Consider the following 22,680-nt stretch of genomic DNA (forward strand, 5'->3'; position numbering starts at 1 on the left):
AAATTGACTCCGCAAGGTTCCCCTTGCGGCAAAACCCCTATATAGGATCTTGTTTTCCCGCCAATAGAACACTTTCCCTGGAGAACAAGAAGTGAAACCCAAACCGTGTCCAGATGCATGACTCCTTAGAATTTCCCAAGGGAAGCAGACTTAATCAGCTAATTGTCTGGCAGCGATTCTGAGGCTCCGGCGATTAGCCTCCCTCGCTCCTCTATCTCTATTATAATTGTCCTTTTGGGAAAACGGGGGAGAATTCTGCCCAAGGCTTGTTTGGTTAGCTTCCTGAGGACAAACATCCTCCAGGTGGCGAGGCTCCGATTCAAGCTGAACCGGTGGAAATCCCAAATTTTCCTCCTCATCTGCCACAATAGCACTAGGAACGGGACTACAAGGCCCATGAGACATCACAGGTGGACAGCTTCAGTACATACCCTGTTTCCCCTAAAATAAGACATCCCTAGAAAATAAGACCTAGTAGAGGTTTTGCTGAATTGCTAAATATAAGGCCTCCCCCGAAAGTAAGACCTAGCAAAGTTTTTGTTTGGAAGCATGTCTGCCGAACAGAACACCAGAGCATGTAGGATCGGTAAATGTATGTACCATAGAGTGTTGTACATGGAAATGTTGGTAGTAGCAAGAAATTCTTGATAGGATTCACAGTTTGTCTGGTTATGCTGGTTTGTGATGACAACTACTGTACAGTATATATAAAATGTTCATTTTTGTTCAATAATAAATGTGAATTCTTCTTCATCGAAAAATAAGACATCCCCTGAAAATAAGACCTAGTGCATCTTTGGGAGCAAAAATTAATATAAGACACTGTCTTATTTTCGGGGAAACACGGTAGCTTCGTTAAAATTGAACTCATGATTATGAGGCAGTAAGGGCTTAGTGGAAGAGAGGCAAATTCTAGCTTACTGTCAGTTCTTTGTACTGAAGGTAACAGAAGTAGATTGTGCAAAGGACAAAGTCAACAGGAAATTTGTCTGTCGTATTCTTTTTTCTATAGAGTTTTTATATTTCTGTATTCAAGAGCACTTGCTAGAAATGGCACAAATCAGTTGGTCTGTCTACATATGGTATTGTAAATAGAATCTTGCAAACTTTGAAAAGTGCAGAGATAGATGAAAAACAGTGTTAATTGCTGCTGTTGTGGAACAAGTGTTACGTCAGAAAAGCATGATGGTTTTCAGAAATTTCTGAAAGATAGTGTTGGAAAAAGTCAATTCTGTACATTGCATCAGCCACCAGTTTTACCCATTTACAATGCATTCTTTGTCAGCAAACAGAATATCAAAATTAAGCAATTCTTTCGAGTTTATGATGAGTTTATTTATTTATTTATTTTTCAAACTTATATGCCGCCACTCCCCTAGGGCTCGGAGCGGCTTGTTCACTTATAAGCCAATGATTTCAGTGAAATATAATGTCATTAAATTGAAATGAAATGTTGAATTTTTCAGCTTATTTGAGAGTGATCAAGAGTAGGATATAGCCCTGAAACCATAGGTTTTCTACATAATAATAGCTCACCTAAGATTTGTATTTCTAGCACACTACATGAAAAAGCTGTTATTGCCAGCAAATGCATTTTATATTGTTGTGATCATGTTATTATGCAATCCAAAAATCATATTTTTATTTTATTTTTAATGTACACTACTACCAGGGTATACAGCGAAACCTTGGTATGCACTGGGCTTTTCAGGACCACCCATGGATACCAAGATCTGTTCAAGGTTCATTATATAGAATGGTGTTGTAAAATTGTGTCCCTTATATAAAATGAGAAAATCAAAGTTTGCTGGGAGTTTTTTAAAAAAATGTTTTCAAGTGATGAATGGTTGGATCCATGAATGTGAAGGGCCAACTGTATATGTAATAAAGACATCAGTTAAAAATCTAATATCAGTACAAATTAGTTACATTATTAAGAAAAGAGACTGAAGTTTTATAGATGTATGAATATATTAAAATCTGGATGGAATATATAGACCATAGCTAGGCAGAATTAGGACTAGAAATCAGACATCAATCATAGTGCTTTAGGTAGGGCATTCAAAATCTCCTTTGGAAGCACAGATCTTCAACAGAAATAGGATGGGGACCAAACATAAATCTGCTACATGTGAGCAGAGTAAAAAGTAAAACAAGTAAGCAAGCATATGCAACAAAATAAATATTAATGGAACAGCCGTGTATAAGAATGGCAAATACATTTCAGAAAACGAACACTTTGTAATAAATGACTCTACAACACTTTCTGAAATAGATTTTTGTTTTATTTCCTGTAATGAAGCAAGGGAAATTTCAGCTTGCTTTCTGGAATATGTTTATATGTTCTCAGTGGTCGCTAACCTGCATATGTTTTCCCCTTCCAGAAAGAAGACACAGCTCCTCCAGCAAGCCGCCTTTAACCCCCACTTCCTCTTCAGTATTCTCAGGCTTCTCATCTCTGTCTTCAAAGAGCAAAGGTAGCAGCGGAGGGGGGAGCAGTCGCTCATCTAGTGGTGGAGGTACTAGTGCATCATCGTCATCCAGTTCCAAGTTGTTGAAATCACCCAAAGACAAGCTGCCAATCAGTGGAAATAATAGGCCAATACACCTGGTACATAGCAAAGGTCCCCATGACAAAATGTGAGTATGGCCTTGTAGAGAAAGCCTAGAACATAAGACTAGCACAAATATTATCCCTTTAAATTGTGAGTGTCTGTTCTTGAAGGGAATGTTTCATTTTTATCTCTAGTTACTTCTGTGAAGGTTTTTAAACAGAGGTGGAATGGCCATCTATTGGGAGTGCTTTGCTTGATTTGATTTCCATAATTCTACTACCCAGAAACGAGAGTAGATTTAATGAGACTGTCTGATACTTCATTTCCTTTCTCATCAGTAACCCTTGAGCAGTAGTACATATATACCACAGCTAGCTGTGACCATGGCTAGATTCAACCAATGTATCAAGTATTGTTAAATGCAAAAGGTTATATTTGCTGTTGATGGTCACAAAAAAGGTTTGAAAGTGAGTCACAGGTTGCAAGCCATTCAGTGTAGTCTGTGTGTCAGCATGTTTTGAGTCTTGACATAATTAGAGGTACAATCCAATAATATTTATACTTTATAAAATCGTAGATATGTGTGGCACTAAAGTCAGAATTACTTAAAATATTTTTGTGGAAGTAGTGTGCAGATGAACAATAGAATCAGATGTATTGTGTACCTTAGAAAGAGAGATAATCCTGATCAAATAAAATGTATCTTTCATAAAAGAAAAATGAGCAACCAGTCATCCCATTATGTAGATTTCCATTTTTTAACACAAGATTTCGGAGTGTTTGATACCAGAATTTTCAGAATGTCCTGAGCATGACTGATGATACTTGGCCATATTGTATTATTTAGTAAAATTTTCCAGTGCTCCAAACCCCAGGGGTGTTTTGAATATAGACATGAAGCAAGTTTGATAAAGTGTCACGAAATGTGAGTTTCACTGCATTAATTTAAATCAGTCTAGATATAAGAGAGACATTATAATGTAACTACTACATATGGTCTTTCCTCATACTTCCTCCTTACAGCATGACTCCATCTGTCAAAGTGGAAAAAATACATCCAAAGATAGATGGTGCATTATTGAAACCTGCTGTTGGTCCAACCTGTTCTACTACTGTGAGCTCCTCAATAAAGACTGGCCTTAATCCCTCAATACCAAAGCCACCCTTGCCTTCCCCTGGACAGATACTGAATGGTAAAGGTCTTCTCTCTGTGCCTCCATACTTGGAAAAGAAACAAGACGAGGGTACAAACAATAGGAAATTTTTACACAAACGATTATCAGGTAATGTTTAGAATTTTGTTTGTACAGAATTGTAATAGCATAAGAATGTAAAAAAAAATTCTCATATAAGAATAATAAAAATTACATGTTTGAAATTACTGGGATCTTGAATTTGAGATGTCCTGCCTAAATGCTCAATATCCTCTGTTATTGTCTGGGATCTAAAGTACTTGTGTGATGTTCATATGTATTTGTTTCGAGTGTTTGTTTCTCACTGCTTGATGTAAGAACTTTGGGCACCTTACAGTATCAATAACCTCAACATTCTGAAACATGAAACATCATATAATTTTTACAGTTAAAATTATGTTAAAATAAAATAATGGGATATCTCTGTACACATAGAGTGAAGTCACTAAGCCCAAGAGAAGTCCATAAAAAGCCAAGTTTAACTTTGCATTGAATGAAACTAGGAGCAATGCCAATAGAGACTTGAAGGAGAATGCATTCCCAAAATTGGGTAACACGGCTGAGAAGGCCTTCCTCCATGTTCTCACATAGCTTATTGCTTTCTCTGGTGGGACACTTTGAACAGATCCCAATATATGTCATATATAGGAAGAGCACACCTTGATATATTGAGGTCCCAAACTGTTTAGGGCTTTTAATATTATTATCAGTACCTTCAATTCAAACATATGGTAGTGAGTGCAATTTCTTTAGAAATGTTGTACCATCTCTTATAAGCTGGTCCTCTTAGTCATCTAGTTGCTACATTTTGTTCTAACCACATATTCTGAGTCATCTTAAAGGGCAGTTATACACAGAGTGCATTGCAGTAGTTTCCCCATGAGGCTGTTAATGTGTGATCAGGTTGCCCTATCCAGAAATGGCTAAAACTGGCTGACCGGGCAAAGCTGACTTCTAATACTCTAAGCATAGTCCAGTTGGGTTTCCAGTGACAAGATAGACGTAAGAATACTGTACTCCCAAGTTAGCCTCCTGCTCCTTCAGTCGGAATTCAGCCTAATCTAGGAAATTGCTTACCTAGTTCCCCAATTTGGAAATCACTAATCAGTAGAGTCTTTCATGTTTAGTTTATTGGCCATTATTATGTAGTCCATTACAGCATTCAGGCAGTGGTCCAGCATCAGCAGAGTCCCACTAGCACCAACGATAAGGAGAATTAGAGCTCATATTGCTGGTATCGAACCCCCCAATGTTTAATTATCACAGACACATCACATATATACTGAAGAGCATGGGAGATTTTAATGGTACAGAATCATTTTCCCCGTGCAAGAAATAACCAGTGTAAACCTATAAATAGCACACATCTTTCTGTGTGGTTTTTGACTTCAAAGTTTTGATGTGGCAAATTCTGAATGTTAGCTTGTGGCTTTGACTGCTGGAATTCAGACCTCAAGAAAAGCACACATAGTCCTGTTGTGTTATTTCTTTGTGTCATTGGAAATTTCTGTGGATGACTGTCTTCAGATTTCGCCAATCACATGCATAATAAAAAGTTCTTTGTTTTGGAAGGGTATACCTACTACTTTCATCTTCAGTATTAGTCAGAGCAGGGGTATAATGCTGAAATTAGACAGTTTTGTAGCTATAATGCAGTGAGACCAAATTGTTAATACAGTAGAGTCTCACTTATCCAACACTCGCTTATCCAACGTTCTGGATTATCCAACGCATTTTTGTAGTCAATGTTTTCAATATATTGTGATATTTTGGTGCTAAATTCGTAAATACAGTAATTACTACATAGCATTACTGCGTATTGAACTACTTTTTCTGCCAAATTTGTTGTCTAACATGATGTTTTGGTGCTTCATTTGTAAAATCATAACCTAATTTGATGTTTAATAGGCTTTTCCTTAATGCCTCCTTATTATCCAACATATTCGCTTATCCAACATTCTGCCGGCCCGTTTATGTTGGATAAGTGAGACTCTACTGTAATGTGGCCATGCAATTGTAATTATTCTTATGCCCTAACCCTAACCCATTTGAAACCAATTGGACTTCATTGCCTTTTATCTGCTGTTGCAGCCCTTTGGGGTTCTGAAACTCCCATGGATTTCCAACATCTATGTCAAGTTTTCATGATGTACAGAGGTGTATAAGAGGCTGTGGAAGCCTCTTGTACCTGTTATACCTGCCAGTAAGTAGTTGTACCTGCCAGTAAATAGGTTTTGTTTTCTAACAGATTGTTTGCTTTTCTTCACAGAGAGAGAATTTGATCCTGATATCTATTGTGGTGTCATTGACTTGGAAACCAAGAAACCCTGTACTAGGTCTTTGACATGCAAGGTACGATGCCTTCTCTATGAATTTTTTAATGAAATAACAGAAAGGTCAAATGTGATTTGGTTCATCCAAACAACTCCAGAAGCAATTTAGGAAGTGGTGTCATGAAGACTTAATGGGAAGTCTGGGAAGACCTCCTTGCAGCAGCAGGAAATTCATTTTTTATTAAAATGTGTTCAGACTGTGCATTGACTTCTTTGTAGGGTTACTGAGAGCCCAAGCAGAACAAACGTACCCTTGTTTCTCTCTTTCTCTATCTCAAAATATTGAGGCATCCTAGAGACTTAGCATAATAGCAGTCACAGATATGTATGGCTGTTTTGAGATTGAAAAGCAAAGCCAACCATGCAAGAAATTCTGATAGAAAATTCAGATACTGGAATTTTATTATATAAACTAACTTGGGGACCCAGCAATGGCCAGGTTATTTGAAAAAGGCATTATTTGTCTTTGATTGTTAGGTATTCTCTGTTTGAAGTGGGTGAACTACAATTCCCAGACGCATGGGTCAATCCTCCCCAAACCTGCCAGTATTTAAAGTTGGCCATTTTGGGTCTGTGTGCCAAGTGTGGTCCAGATCTGTCGTTGGCTGGTCATCGCCTGGATGCAGTGCTCTCTGGATGGGGGTGAATTGCTACAACTCCCAGATTCCCAGGGCAATTGTCCCAAAACATCTGTCAGTATCCACAGCAGGCAATGTTGAGTCTGTGTGCCAAGTGTGGTCCAGATCCATTGTTGGCTGGGTTCAGTGCTTTTTGGATGCATGTGAACTACAACTCCCAAAATTAAGGCCCATTCCCACAAACCCCTTCAGTATGTTCAGTTGGTCATGAGGCTTCTCTGTGCAAAGTTTGTTCCTGGTCCATTGTTGGTGGGGGTCACTGTTTCTCTGGATGCAAAATCTAGGATTAAATGGTCCCAAAATGAAAGCATTCCTTGGGTGGTGGGCCATAGTGTTTGGGAAGGATATTGGCAAGGGTTGGGATACATGTTCATGGAGCTCGCTGTAACCGCAATGTCAGTGGATGGGAGTGACTTGGTGGCTCCTCAGCACTGGAAACTATAGCCTGTTTGTGGAGGCCGGAGTCTGTCTGTGTTAGCAGACACCCGTGCCACATACACACATACAGGTTTTCACTTTTATTACGGATATAGATAATGAATGAGAACAATATTAAATAATTTTGGAAATAGTCTTATATCCAAACTGTAGCCGCAGCCAACTTAGCAGGCATTCTTCCTCACTCATTACATGAGATAATTTACTTTGAAACTGAGTAGGAGTGACCCAGCATGCTTCACTCTTATTCCATTTTAACTTAATGGTATTTTAATTGTCCTGTACAGAAGAATAGTATATAACGTTCTGTGGTTGCACATAACTGTTGTGTTGTCAGCAGAGGGAGCACTAGCTAACATCATGTATTTGCTAAATGAAATCTCTATGCCTAAAGTGGTATTAATGATATTAAACAATGATATTTAATTAGTACTGTTGAAATATTTCAGCTGATTGAGTCCTTTGGGGGAATTTAATAGCTGTTAGGAATTTAGATACATAATGGAATGGCAATTCTTGAATAGTCCTCAAAAACCGCGAATACTATTTGCTTTTTTGGGGGATGAGAAGTTCCACTAGTGTTTTATGAACACTATAAAATGTCAAAAGCAAAGATAACACATGCTTTTCACTAGTATTTCCTGGAAATTTCACATGTTACATGTCCCTGCAGGCTAGTTCATATATTTTGGTAGATGGAATGCTGATAGTGAGTAAAATCTTTTCGGTTTCTGTCATATCTTTGGTCCAATCCTGAGACAGACATTCCTCCCTGGTCAGTTATCTTTCCTTTAGTATTAACCTCAAATTCCAGTTTGCACAAAAGGACTCTGTAAGAACCCATGGTGCCTAGATTTTGACTGCCCTCCTAAGACCTCCAGGCCTTTATATGAATTGAATAATAATAATTTTCTCCCTTCATCTTGGAATAATCTAAACCCGTTAATTTGCAGACACATTCCCTAACTCAACGGAGAGCTGTGCAGGGTCGGAGGAAGCGATTTGATGTATTACTTGCTGAGCACAAAAGCAAAACCAGGGAAAAAGAATTACTGCGCCATTTGGATCATCAGCAGCAGCAGATGCCCCCTCTCAGGGAACCACATCCCTCACCTTCAAGAACTTCCCAGGAGCTGCACCAAAATTCTCATGGAGTTATTCCTACAGAATCAAAGCCTTTAGTACCTAATAAACCCAAACCTCACACCCCCAGTCTTCCAAGGTAAATACAATCTGAATATTCATTGGGGGTACTTTGATTGTGTGTTCTTACATTGCAGCAGGGATTGGACTGGCTGACCCTCTCTTCCAATTTTATGATTCTGTCAATATCCTGGTGAACAAATACAAGAGAGTAGTGACATTCTGCATCATGAATACTGAAAATGTTTGGGCCTTGCTTTACTATATCATTACAAGCACTGTGGAGATCCTTCCCTGCAGCAAATCAAGGAGTTTGTAGTATTCATCATTCTTTTTTTCTTGACCTAACTGAAACTAAAATTTGTATTTTTTTTGCAACTCAGTGAGGTTATTTTACAATACAGTACATTGGATTCCCAACTATCTACTAACCAAGACCAGTGGTTCATTCCGTTCCTGAAGTCAGACATTCTCCCAAGCCCTTGGTAGATTTGAATGGACTGAACTCATTACAGTTGGCATAGTAGCAGGTTAATAACGTGTAGTTAACAGCTGTTTTCAGAATAAATAAGAATATAACTACCATACTGGATCAGATCAAAGGTTTATCCTTCCAGTGTTCTGGTCACCCAAAGGTGAAGCAATTCTCTATGAAAAGCCCATAGATATAATCATAACAGTACTCCTCTTTTTGTGTTTGACATAGCATCTACAATATTGAATGCAATATATAGCCATCCTAATTAGATGCAAGTCATTGTGATCTATTTTACAACTGGAAAACATGAATACAGTATACCACAAAAGCTTGGTCATCATAAGACTACATTCTCTTATCATGGTCTGAATTGGGGACCAGGAATCAAAAGATGCATAGTATTTAGTGAGGCCAGCTTTCCTTAGGATGTTTTTAACAATGACACACTGTCTAGTAGCCTTTTTGTGTAACTTGCATAAAATTGATTTGGGGATATACTATTAAGCAGTTGTGCTAAGGGAGAAAGGTTCATAATTGTGAACGTATTGGCCATTTTGTAGCTGGTTGACATGATTTTTTTCAACTTTAATTTTTTAAACAGTAAAATACTGATCAGAAAGAGAAATGTGTTCTATGAACCAGAAATACATTTTGTATTACTTTTTGCTACTTCAGTTATAGACATATCTTAGGTCCAAGAACAGTCGATATGGAGAACAAAAACTATGTTTCAAATGCATCTAGTTTATCCAGATTTGTTTTCTGCAGTATAAAACCTTTGCCCTTTTGTAGGTGTGTTTTTTAAATTGTAAAAAATAGTTTAACAAAGTGAAATTTTTGGCTTCAAGAATACTTAACATATTATTGCTATACGTAGCTTGTTTGGTTTCTCATATTTGAAGATATATTTAAGAAGAAATTGGAATTCACCTTAGTTTTATAGGGCATATTTGAGAGGAACAATTTTTCTCTACTGAGATTATACTCCAACAAAAGCAGGTTCCCAAGATGTGTAGGACTATCAAATTGAATAATACCATATATACTTATGTATAAGCCTATGTCATGTATAAGTTGAGGGCAGGTTTGGGGGCCAAACTTATGGATTTTGATATGACCTGTGGATAAGTCGAGGATCATTCGGCAGAGATGGGAAAGCGCCAATGCCAGTGTCACCGCTGGTAACTAGTTGCCCCCTGGCCATCATCATTTTCCTATCGAGGATTTCCTGGGGTGGACTAAGCTCCCACCTCCTCTATACTCAAAAAAGGAGATGGTTTCTTTTTTAAAAAAATAAGAGTTAAAGTACAATATTTACATTGATCCATGGATAAGGCAACCCAGGTATTTTGAGTCAATTTTGACTAACATTTCTACATTTATACATGAATATAAAGAGTACTTCTCTCATTCTGTCCATTTTTTCATGGCTATCAATATATTTTGTTCTGCTATTTTATGATACATTTTCTTGACTGAATACTTGTCTTAAATATCATAAAACCATATTTTATTCTGACTGATGTTGGTCTAATCTGCAGTTTTTAGTTAAAAACTTCCGGTGAGTTTTAGGTTTGATAAATACAACCCTGATGCACCATGTTCATTTGTCTGTGAAACGTGTTTGGTGTGATCGAAGCATTTGTGCAGAAATGCATCTAATAATATTTTTAGAAAACATTATATATTGGTCTGAAATATGGTGCTTATTTGTTGATTCCTCCTTCATGAAGGCCTCCAGGCTGTCCAGCCCAGCACAGTGGGAATGCCCCTAGTGAATCTTCGTCAGTACATGAATCTCCACAGGCTCCCCTGCCTGCCACTGAACCAGCATCTCGGTTATCCAGTGATGAGGGAGAATGTGATGAAAAAGAAGAGCTTGTTGAAAAACTGGATTGTCTTTATTCAGATCATCATCCTCAACCAGCTGCTGTAAGATCCTAGTTGACATTTCTAAGTGACAGCTTTGTTTTCTAAATTTGTGGTTTTGTTCTGTAGAGGGAGGAGCATCAGAATGCATCTATGGATTCGGATTTAAAATTTGTGACTGGATTGGTCATGGTTGCTGAAGTAGATATCGGATTTTTGTGGGGTGTATGTAGTTTACTGTTCTGAGAATCCTTTTGCAACAAAACTATCAGGCTATAGTAAACAAAAAGAACATAAGATAACAGTCCGATTAACTGACATGTGCTTTGATGTATTATAATCACATATGAGCAGATTTGTGGCTCTTTTTTGCAACTACAATTGGCCCTCCATAGTTGGAGATTTAGCTTTTACAGATTGATTATTGGCGAATTCGATTAATATTTTCTCTTTAGGAATCTCTAGGTCCTCCAGGGTGACTGTGGTCAGTCCCCAGCAGAAGCTGACCATAGATTTTCCCTGGAGAACTTAGAGAAAATGAAGGCATTGGGTTATACAGTGTTCCTTCACTTATTGCGGGGTTAGGTTCCAGGACCACCCGCAATAAGTGAAAATCCATGCAGTAGAGACACTAATTTTAATTTTAATATTTATATATTATTTTAGTAGTTATACACTATTGTAAGTCTTTTATCAATCAATCGTGTGTTGATAAATTGCTTCCTTCTCCACGTGTTGCCGCTTGGCCTCCTTTTCTCTCCCTTTGGCTTTTCCTTCCTCCTTTCCTTAGGCTGTAGATTGTAATTTTTTATGATTTATAATAGTCATTTAGAGTTTATTAAAAAACCGTGAAATAGCGAATCCGCGAAAAGTGAACCGCGAAGTAGTGAGGGAACACTGTATAAGCTGAAATGCTTCTTATGAATATTCCTTCCTCCCCCAGTTTTGCACATTTGGTAGTCGACAAATTGGAAGAGGTTACTACGTGTTTGACAGACGATGGAACCATATCCGATGTGCACTTAATGCCATGGTGGACAAGCATCTTAACTCGCAGATGTGGAAGTGAGTAGAAACTGAAGAGATTTCAGTGTGTCTCATTGTCAAATGTTGTTGCTCACATATTCAAAGGGAAGAAAAATTGTGTTTTCTATTGGATGTTGGGAAAATGACTAAATATTATTTGTAAAATAACTGAAATTGTCAATAGGTTTTTGGTCCATGTCTGGTGTTATGATTACCTCTAGGAAACCTAGGTGATAAATTACTGACTTACACTAGATCCAGAAATTGAACTAAATAGAAAACCTTAAGGGGTGTTTTCTGAAGCTACCAATATAGATTTCTATCTTTTGCTTTTGAAAAATGAAACATTGATATAGGGCAGTGGTTCCCAAAATTATTTGGCCTACTGCCCCCTTTCCAGAAAAAATATTGCTCAGCGCCCCCTGGAAGGGGGCATGGCTTAGAGGAGTGGGCGTGGCTCCTGCTCAAAAGGAGCCTCTCCCCTAGTCCAAGATGCAGGGCTGCGAGGGGAGGTGGGTGGGGCCACAAATGGGTGGCCAGGACTGGGATGGGCGGAGCTACGAGTTCTGAGGCAGGGCTGAGCTTCTATCTCTGTCCTGCGGCCCCTGCCAGGACACAGGAGGCGGGGCTATAGGAGTGGGCAGTGCCTCTTCCCGAGTGCCTGACGGGGCTGAACCTCTCTACCCCGCCCCCGTGTTCTAACAAGCGCCTCAGGGGAGGTATACAGAGGCTCAGCCCTGTCTCGCGCTCTTGGGAAGAGGCCCCGCCCCTAGCTCCATCCTCTGTGTCCCATCAAGCGCCTCAGGAGAGGTATAGATTCTCAGTCCTGTCTCAGGCTCTTGGGAGAAGCCATGCCCACTCCTCTAGCTCCGCCTCCCCTGGCCCCACCCCCAAATGCACCTGTGGCCATCACCGCCCCCCTGGATCGCTGCAGCGCCCACCCGGGGGGGGGGGCGGTAGCACCCACTTTGGGAATCACTGATATAGGGGGAAGGAGTGGGAAATATATGATGAAGCTGCACAGAGAAGCAGGCTTATAAATCCCATGTTGACTAGGATTAGTTGTCCAGATTTTGTTACCTATTGGACATACAGCAGTGTCTTGTTCATTTGCACAGTCTGGAACTGGGATGGGTAAACGGGTCATTTGGGCTAGACTCTGAGAAAGTATCTGAAACACAGCATATGCATGGTCACAGTTATGCTGTATTTTATTCCCTGTGACTAGAATTATTTTTTGCCCTTTTCTCTTCAACGGGAAAATGTCATCAGCATCTTCCACAAGAGACTATTGGTAGAAAAGGGCTGATTCCAAAAAGAGGAAAGATCTAGGCAGCCTGTGCTAGCTTCAAACCTCAGGATTTAGGATGTTTATCAAGGATTTATTACTCTGGAAAGAGCAAAGCATAGATAGGCTAAGTTGGCCTGTGAGGGGTCCTTCGTTGGTCCTGAGGGACTGCATAGAGAATATGAATGCATCCAGTGTTCCTCCTTAGGGCCTCTCAGTTAAGATTCTTGATTTCGTAACAGTATTGTCTACAAACCACGCTATCTCTTCCCCCTTACTCTCCAGGAAAATTCCTCCAGCGACAAGCAACACTGCATCCGTACGTGCTCCACACCGGACAAGCTCAACGCCTGTGTCCCAATACGGTGCCAGCACAACAGGCTTCCTCCTACCCACCACAGCTATGTCTCCGCCAGTGCTTGTGTCTCCTTCCTGTTTATCTCTTAGTGGTAAATCAGTACCTTCCCATGGGACTACGCTCAATGCCAACCCTGCTAGTTTTGGTGCAGCAGAACCTGCCTGCAGTATGCAATCAAGACAAGTGTCTACGTCCCCGTCAACACCTCCAGTGCTTTCCTCAGTACCTTCACCTCTGTCCAGCAAACCTCAGAAATTGAAATCCAGCAAATCTTTTAAGCCTAAGGAACCTTCCGCTAGCAGCGCCAACTGTAACAGTACCAGTAGCAACAGCAGTAGCGGCAGCTCAGGAAAGAAACGTAAAAACAGTTCTGCGCTGCCAGCACCTTCTTCTCATTCCACAGAATCCTTTAGGAAAAACTGTGTGGTTAACTCTGGAAACTCGGGGGCTTCTTATCACTCACCTGTGATGTCTTCATCCCACAGTGTTGGCCTCAATTGTATGACTAGTAAAGCTAACTCGGTTAGCCTCAAACATGACCAATCAGGGAGGGGCCCTCCAACTGGGAGCCCTGCAGAATCGATAAAACGAATGAGCGTGATGGTGAACAGCGGTGACTCCACCCTCTCGTTGGGGCCATTCATCCACCAGTCCAGTGAACTGAGTGTAAACTCGCACAGCGGGTTTTCACATTCACATCCTTCCCTAGATAAATTAATAGGAAAGAAAAGAAAGTGCTCGCCTGGTTCAAGCAGCATAAACAGCAGCAGCAAAGCAAACAAGGTTGCCAAATTGCCACCGGTGAACAACATTCACACAAAACACACTGGTGCAATCCCAGGGACACAAGGACTGGTGAACAATTCTGTCCTTCATCAGGTATGACATTTTATTTAAGTTAAATCTATATGCAGATGAATTTGTAATTGCTGAACAAGTTCAGTTTCAAATGCTTCCTGTATTTGTCTTGCTTGAAAAATCAATTATGGATATCTTTGGTTGTCCATATTATGTATTGGAGGGACTGTTTGAGGATTAAAATTCAACTATTCTTTCACAACTTTTCTTCCACAATGAAGGTTGGTTGCATTTCATAAGTCATTCTGTTCAAACTTTTATGATTGGGACTGAGTAGTAAATCTCATGTTCCTTCAGGACTTAACAAGATCTGTGATCAATTCTAGAAAGGCAAAGATAGCCACGTATCTGGATATTTTGTTATCACAACCAGCAACAGATATTGCAGCCCAACTAAAAAAAGTCTTGGTGTCTTGGTTTTTAAGCCTGTTACTGGAGTCATATGGGACACTAATTCAGAAAATTGCATTTGATAAGCCACATCAGCTCTAGTTTCTTAAATATGGTTATCATGATTTTCTTTGGGCCAGCAGATGGTGACTGGTATATGGCACATGTTCTGTATCGCAAAAACTAGAGCTGATGGGGGGAATGGACACCATTTTGGACTCAGCAGGTCATATACCCAGAAATAGGGCTAACGTTTGAGATAACAAAATATATATGGCCCAGTATAATCCATGAGATCTGAATCAGACATAAGCAGCTTGGAAGAGGTCAGGTGTGCCTCAAAAATCAACTCAAGTGTACATTATGGTAATATACTATGCATTTGAACTTAGCAGCCACATGTAGCCTGCTTGTAGAGGCAGAAATGTTGCCCATGGTTAATTTGATAACAGTAAAAAACAAACTGTTTGGAGAATGACATTTGGACCAGTGGTAGGATTTTCCAGTGGCACAAAATCATGCTATTGATCAGTGAGCATATTAAGCCTTGGTAACTGCCAGTGCTTTCTCATGTCTCATAAGAGGTAGGATCTGGGTTCGTTCCTTTTCAACACAGTGTATGCGTATCTTCATCTGTCAATTTACAGCATCCACATGAATTTCATAGGCTTCTCTTAATATTCAGAGGTGGTCTGCCAGTTCCTGGTTTTTCTTAGTAGTCTTTCATTCAAGTACTACCCAGAGATCTGGTTGGATGTGGTGCCCTTGGGGTATTTTCACTTACAATGCAGAGCTCTTTCTAAAAATATTATTGATGGTAATTCAATGGGAATAGTTTTCACTCCCAAACTAACAAGCAATTACATGTATCACTGGATTTGCCAAAGTGTATATATTTAGTATTCTAAATTACATCACTGAGTATGGTTTTATCAATTGAATCTCTTCATATTTATTCGTTTATCCCTTTCTTTCCCCCCCCCCTTTCCCTCCCTTTGTGTAAAAGCCAAAGGCTCGTCCCTAACAGTTGACAGTACCGTGATAAAACTGGATTATTTTCACTACAAGCGGAAAAAAAACTCCATCTGGAAATTCTGGACTCCAAGATGCCTTTTTGAGTTCTCCCAATTTCCCGCGGTCCTCAGGTGTGGAAATCTACTGGACTGTCACCCAATCAAGGAGTTTTCCTGAAGCCATGTCTGTAGCAGCGAAGCTTGGAAATGGACACTGGATTGCTGTTCAGCCACAGGATTGTTCCTATCAGTGTTACCTGTGGTCTGGACCTCTTGCTACAAATCCCTGTCAGATTTTACTTACAGGAATACATCAACTTGCCACTATTTGATCTAGATTGGTTGGGCAAAGCAAAGTTTGGGAAAGAACATTACTGTGGACTTGTTTTTTTCTTTTCTTCTGATGGTGTCATAGGCATAACTGATTGCCAGGTTGACACCAGTGAAAAACCCTCAAGAAGGGGGGCACAATGTGTTAGGCACAATAAAAAGAAGAAGAAGAAAAAGAAGAAGAAGAAAAAGAAGAAGCCCTCAAGAAGGGAATATGGCTTTAGTGTTTTATAGCAATGTTCCTTGATTGGAATACAAAAATAGCACAATTTAAAAACAAAGTCTACATTTGCCCAGCATTTTGGGATAAAAACAATTTGGGATAAGAAGCTGTCAGGAATTCTAAAAAACAAGCACATGCTTTCCTTTTAGTGCATGATGTCTCCATCACTCAAAAAGGAAAAGTATGTATCAATAATGAAATCACATGGTACAGAATAATTTTATAGGCAGCACCCACCAAGTGCAGCTGCTTAACAGCCTTTGTTTATTCCAGTGGGGAGCCCCTTTACAAGGCTTATGGAAATGAATGGAGGCTGCATAGTGGCACTGTTTGGATGAGGGCTGCGCCTGCTTGATTTTAAACAAAATTGCTTTGATTTTAAAACATACATTAACCACTTTCAGATCCAGAATGGCAAATGACCTCTAAAACTATTCCCAAAGAAAACATTTCTTGACCTATACTGTATGCCATAAGCCTTTGTTGTTTGGAGCAGGTGGGTGGGGAAACAAGAAAATGCCAATGGAAGTTGGTTGTACCATCCAACCCTTGGAGCAGGGGTGGAATACAAAACTGAAACACAAACTCACTAAACTGAAACAGTTTAAGACACTGAATTCTCAGTGCTTCTTTGTTTTTTTCTTCCTGTAGAAATACTTCCCAGTAAGTTGATCTCATCATCCCATTTTATAAAGTCTGTGTTCAGATTATTCTGATGACTGCATAAGTGCCAGTTCAAACTCTGAGCTCAGTGTTCAACTGCATCCTTGTGTCGCCATCCTGTACACAACAGGGGAATGTTTTAGACATGTTATCTGATCCCAGATGCTTATTTAACCCCACAAGGTTTTTTTTAGGGGAGGGATCAAAACTTAGAAGGGCTTTAATATTCTCTTTTGATCTGGTTCTTTCCAGCAGTAAGTGGATCTTGAAATACAATCTGGAATGTCAAACCATTTATGTGAAAGGAAAGGAAATATCTGTCCAAAACCATAGGGTATAATCCATGAGGGGCTTTCCTACTGCAAATATGTATGTACAAAAAAAACCCCACGTTTCCTGTTGATTTAATGGAGTGTGTGTTGGATTGTGAATTCAGACAGCCATTTCTTCCCCAGTGAAAGCTCTTTCTTGCAAGTGGCAACTTAGACTGGGCATTACCAACTAGCTTTGGGCTCTGTTCAGTATGCTAGACTTCCACGCCTTCTCCGAGTGGCAGCTACAGAGCCCACTGCACCTTGAGATACTTGTCAGATCACCTTCCGTATTTCTTTGATTCTAAGATGCACACTAATGTCAGTATCATCAACAACGACAAAAAGCTTTGATTCTAAAATAATTCTTAGAATATCTTTTAGAATTCCTTCAGTATACACAATGACTTTTCATTTCAGTGTAGCTTTGTAGTACAATTGTATTGACAACATTTGATGTGCAAGTAAGGGATCAAAATGAACAAAACATAGTAACTCAACTGTTTGCGTAGGTGGTTTCAAAGATACAACCCAAGCTTCCTAATTGTGGCTGAGTAAGCTCCACTAGAATGAAATAATGGTGGCTCCACACTTGCAGAGCATGCCACTTTATTCCAGTAGAATAGCAAGAGCAGGATGGAGCAATAATGATGAAATTTGGAGGTGCAATTTCCATGTAAAAACACATTTTGTGGTTTCATCTTCAAAGTGTGGAAAAATTCTGGAAAAAACTGAATCTAAGATGCACCTGCAATTCTAAAGTGACCACAACTTTAGAAATGTTTATATGGCAGGGGTGGGGGGGGGAGTGTGTCTTAGAACTGAAGAAATACAGCAGTCCTGGTTGCTTTCCATACTTCTTTGAACTGTGTGGCCCAAAAGTGGAGACCCTGAGGAAGAAAAGGTGTTGTCTGAATCGACCCAACTGGGCTTGTGCAGGAGTAGCTCCCAATGGAACGTGCCTGAAGACTTCTGCCTTAAAGGGCCACCAGATCTTGCTGAGATTAGACAATCTGAGCCTGTCTCGTTCCCGCAGCCCAGTCTCTCTCCCTCCTACGGTGGCAAATTGCACATCAGGGATTGTAAAGCCACCAGAAGCAGCATCAAGAGCTGCTTGGGATTTTTCTTTGCTGTTTTTTTTTTTTCACTATTGAGGTTTTTCCAAATCGACGCAAAATTTGCTACTGAATTGCTAGAACACAGTGAAGCAACAAGACTCTATGCAGACAACTCTAAAGCCTTGAAATCACAAAAGATCATGTGTTATTGTTTTTCTAAGAAAAGGAAATGAAAATACTTTTGAATGGTGATGATTATGCAAATATTTAAAATGACTGCATGCTGGGCGGTGGGGGAGTTTTAAACAACCCCTCAGTTTATCAAGGATCCTGTAAATTTAAAAAAACCAATTGTGAATTGGCTTATTTTGGGAGGGGGAGGGTACAACCAAAGTAACGCATCTGCTCTGCAGAAAGAGAGAGAGAGAGAAATCAATGCAGGCTCCATCCCATGTGTTGGATATTTTCAATCACAAGTGCAATTTGGTTTTGATAGATTTACCTTTGAAGGCCAACAGATTTTTTCATAAGTTGAAACTTTAGTGGCTTTAAGTACTAAAAAAAACACGTTTGTTTTATAAATATATTGCTCTGAAAAGATCACAGCAAGTCCCAGGCTTCTTGGGGGGAAAACATGCAGTATGAAAAGTCTTGTTATTAACCACTGTGTTTAATTGAAAAGGGTTGAAGCCTTGGACCCAATTCCCACTGTGAATGTCTGTATTACAAGCCATGTTGACCAAGATGGGAGCTACATACAAACACAGCCATGCTCTTGCACAAATCTGTGGAGGAAGCAGGTATGTAAGAGGCATTCCAGGGTGGAATTGTGTCCTATACCTGTCTGCAATGGCTTATAATTTTAAAAATTGCCATGAAGAGAGTTAGAGGACATCTTAACTTTATGCCTGCCCTCACAGTGTAGACTTGCTTAACTATGATACAAACAATATTCCATTTGGGGAGCTTAAGTAATGAATGGAATCATTGTTTTTGAAGCTTTTAATGTCTGACCACATTCTTACTGTATATATAATTAAGGAAATTTCAAAATTTTAATTTATCTTGCGAGATTTGCAGTGGCTGGGTTGTTTCTTAGAGAGATTTTGGTATTAATTTAAGATACAGTTTTTATAGTCTTTCCAGCTTCTCATGATGACTCCTGCAGTTTTCTTAACCTAAAAGGAAAAAAAATTGTTGCAATGATGAACAAAGAATTATATGAAATAATGAAACCCATACTTTTGTATCTTTATTTTGGAATTTCTTGTTCTATTATAAATATTGAAGTATCCCTATTTCAGAAGACATATTTTGTTAATTGATTGTACATATTTAAATATGTATTTTTGCACAGGTCTTTTTTTCTTATATCCAGTTTTTGGTACAATTGAAAAAAAATCATCTAGTATTTATTAATTAAAAAGAAAAAAAAAGCAAATACCCTTTTTATCATTTGAAGTGGTTCACTGCCAAGCCAATAGCTTAACATGCCTATTTGCAGTTTTTAAGGGATGCCTCTGCTTTGGGAAGTGGGGAAAACCGTGTCCCTTATTTTAATGTCTTGGGAGTTGCTGGATACAAAGGAAGGTTCTGACGCCGCAGTCCAGGGCCCACAGGCGTCACTTTCCTTCTAAGCCAGGCATGGGCAAACACCAGCCCTCCAGGTGTTTTGGACTTCAAATCCCACAATTCCTAACAGCCGATATCGGCTGTTAGGAATTGTGGGATTTGAAGTCCAAAACACCTGGAGGGCTGGAGTTTTCCCATGGCTGTTCTAAGTGGTGAGGCTGTGTGGCATCTGGTTGCAAATTGTTGGCCTGCTCTGGTATACACAACATTGCTTACAGTTGCCTGAGTCCCAGAAGACAACATTTGAGTTGTGACACACTGCTTATTTTTTCTTTTTAGCATTTTGTTTGAATGTGCATGTGTGTACGTGTGTGTGTGTGTGCCTGTGTGCGTGCCCACATGCGTGCACCTTTGTGTGTGTGTGTGTGTGTGTGTGTGTATGTGTGAGAGAGAGTCTTTACATGGTTTCAGACTAATGGAAAAACTGAAAGTGCCTGATTTATATATCTAGATTTTAAGCTTGGACTGTTTTTTAGACAGCTTCTCCTTTAAAGACTTGAATGTTCTGTTAAAAAAAACATAAATTGGAGCTTGCTTTTCCCACCTACATATGACTTTCCAGTAGACAGAGAGGAATAATAAAAAGTGAAGCAAAGCAGTAGACCAGTCTGAAGCAAGTCCCCAGTTCATAAATAATGCCAAAGGTTCTGGAGATATATTCAATTAATAAAATTTGAATAACTGTTCTTCTGTTGGTATCGGCTAGAACTTTAGATACAGAATGTTGACATTATTTTGTATTATGGGAAAAAGATAAAGTTACCTCTCAAAGCAATTTGCAGACTACCAACACAGGCCACCAACAACCTCTGTCTTGTCTAAAAAAAACTTCATGGGGAATGAATGGGGAATTCTGCAAAGGCACAATTTCCTGTCCATTCAAGTGAGGGTTGAATGGGAGAGGTTCGCAGTACGCTTGTGTTCCTAGTGTGATTCCAACCCATCATCTTCCGGTAAGTTGTCTTCCGGCAAGAGTTACTATTGCCAAGGATTCTTTTGTTTCTGTTTGTCTCTTGGGTAAAATGGGGAAATCGTATGGTGAAGGGGATTTGACTTGAAAAAGATTGTTTTGCTTTCCTTCAGCAGAAAACCTGTTATTTTAACTGCTTTGTGCAAAATATCCTACTTTTTATGAAAGGTGATTATTATTATTATTATTATTGTTATTATTATTTTTAATGAGCACTACATAATGTCAATGAGAATGTAGGCCATGGAAGCTTCTTGCTTTTGGAGTTGAGCCTGGCTCCACAGAGAGGGGTGGGGAAGCAATCTCCTGTGTAAAATGTGTGAATAGTTTGATAATTTGTATACATATTCAAGAGCATCTGCTCAGAGCTGAACTTTTGTGTTGGCTGCTGTATAATACATGAACAAATGTCATGGGGTAGAAAAAAATTACTTTGGATATTTAAAAGAAGAGAAATATATAGTCTATTTGTTTTGTAACAAGTTTCTGTAAATAAAATAATTTATACTATTTATAAGAAAAACGTTGTGCTTTTGCTTCATGACCAGGAAATTAATTTGTTGAATAAACAAGATATGACTGAAACAAGGCACTAAAATCCTTAGGGTGTCTTTATGAGGTGCACAGTATGTGTCTGCTTCATAACGAAGCCAACAAAGAATGGTTGAAGAGGGGCAGGTTCCTTATCGTCTGTTTGCAAATCGCTGTGATGTGGCACAGGTTTGAGTATCTCCTTAAACACCACTTTTGAGATAAATCATAGGGGATTTATGAATGGCAAGGATCATAGCAATTGAAGCTCAAGGTAGAAGTTATGATACCTGTTAAGTGTGTATGATAAAAGCATTCAGCCTTCTGTAAGCATCTGATTGCCTGCTAAGATTCATGTTATGAAGGTGAGTGGATATTATCCACTTCTCGACAGATTTTAGAGGGTTTAAGGAGGCCGTTAGCCTCTTGGCAAGGCTGGAACTTCAAATGTGGAAGGGATCTGTGTGTGTCTTGCAGCCAGGGAGTGAAGACTGCTTTATGTCATTTGCAGGGGTGGTTTAGAACAGTGGGAAACCACAGAATTATTGATGTAAACTGATCCAGGTTTTGGGGGCCCAGCAAAGTGGGGAAATAATAGTGCTCTCCATATTCACTGTGGTTAGGGGCACAGGAGCCCTGTGAAAAGGAAAAACCATGAATAAAGAGAGATGGTCTTTTTCCCCCTGAGATAACATCTCTCAGAATTTCTACGTCTTCTAGCATGACTCTGGTCAACTTCAATTGGAATTGTATTGGTGGACCTAGAGAGGTGTTTTCCCTAGAAATCTCAACCTGTGGGTCCCCAGATGTTTTGGCCTTCAACTCCCAGAAATCCTAACAGATAGTAAACTGGCTGGGATTCCTGGGGCCTGTAAGCCAAAACACCTGGGGACCCACAGGTTGAAAACCACTGCTCTAGGTGCTCCAGTATGACTAGAGGCAAGTGATAGTAGTCACACTGAAAAGACCGATGACTTCATCCCACGGGATAAGTAAAGCGTTTGGGATAGTTGGTTTTCCCTTAAGCTCCACAAAGTCCTGTTTGGAAATTAAACTGATGATTTTCCTAGCCCCATCATATCTATTTTTCTATGCTTTCTTTAGGATTTATCCATTTGATTTACCATCACAAGGTAGAGATTTGTTTCCTCCCATTGTCCCTCCAGGATTTTGATTATCTTTTAAAAAACAAACAAACAAAAAACACCCTGGATCGCTAGGAAGTGGTTTTAAATTAACCCTGATCTTTTCCCAAACCTCTGCATTGGCGATCGTCAGGGAAATTGGCATTTTGGCTCCTTTCCCAGCGTCATCGTTTTTACAAGTAGGCAACGGATTAACATCATATGGGGAAATTGGCCATTTTCCCCGGCTCTACCTGG

At 39.5% G+C, this 22,680-nt stretch overlaps 1 protein-coding gene across 2 annotated transcripts in view; it reads left to right on the forward strand.

The window, feature by feature from the left end:
- atxn7 (ataxin 7) overlaps nucleotides 1-21,290 on the forward strand; it is a 150,980-nt gene extending 129,690 nt beyond the window's left edge. For both annotated transcript variants that reach the window (XM_062969679.1, XM_062969680.1), the window contains 8 exons: nucleotides 2,385-2,640; nucleotides 3,579-3,838; nucleotides 6,018-6,100; nucleotides 8,111-8,379; nucleotides 10,512-10,710; nucleotides 11,591-11,712; nucleotides 13,247-14,198; nucleotides 15,574-21,290. In XM_062969679.1, the coding sequence (XP_062825749.1) occupies nucleotides 2,385-2,640; nucleotides 3,579-3,838; nucleotides 6,018-6,100; nucleotides 8,111-8,379; nucleotides 10,512-10,710; nucleotides 11,591-11,712; nucleotides 13,247-14,198; nucleotides 15,574-15,591 (2,159 nt within the window). In that variant the 3' untranslated portion in view covers nucleotides 15,592-21,290. The remainder of the gene's footprint in view (nucleotides 1-2,384; nucleotides 2,641-3,578; nucleotides 3,839-6,017; nucleotides 6,101-8,110; nucleotides 8,380-10,511; nucleotides 10,711-11,590; nucleotides 11,713-13,246; nucleotides 14,199-15,573) is intronic.
- Nucleotides 21,291-22,680: the final 1,390 nt, after the last annotated feature.

This window comes from Anolis carolinensis, chromosome 2 (genome assembly GCF_035594765.1).
Source record: "Anolis carolinensis isolate JA03-04 chromosome 2, rAnoCar3.1.pri, whole genome shotgun sequence".
NCBI lineage: Eukaryota > Metazoa > Chordata > Lepidosauria > Squamata > Dactyloidae > Anolis > Anolis carolinensis.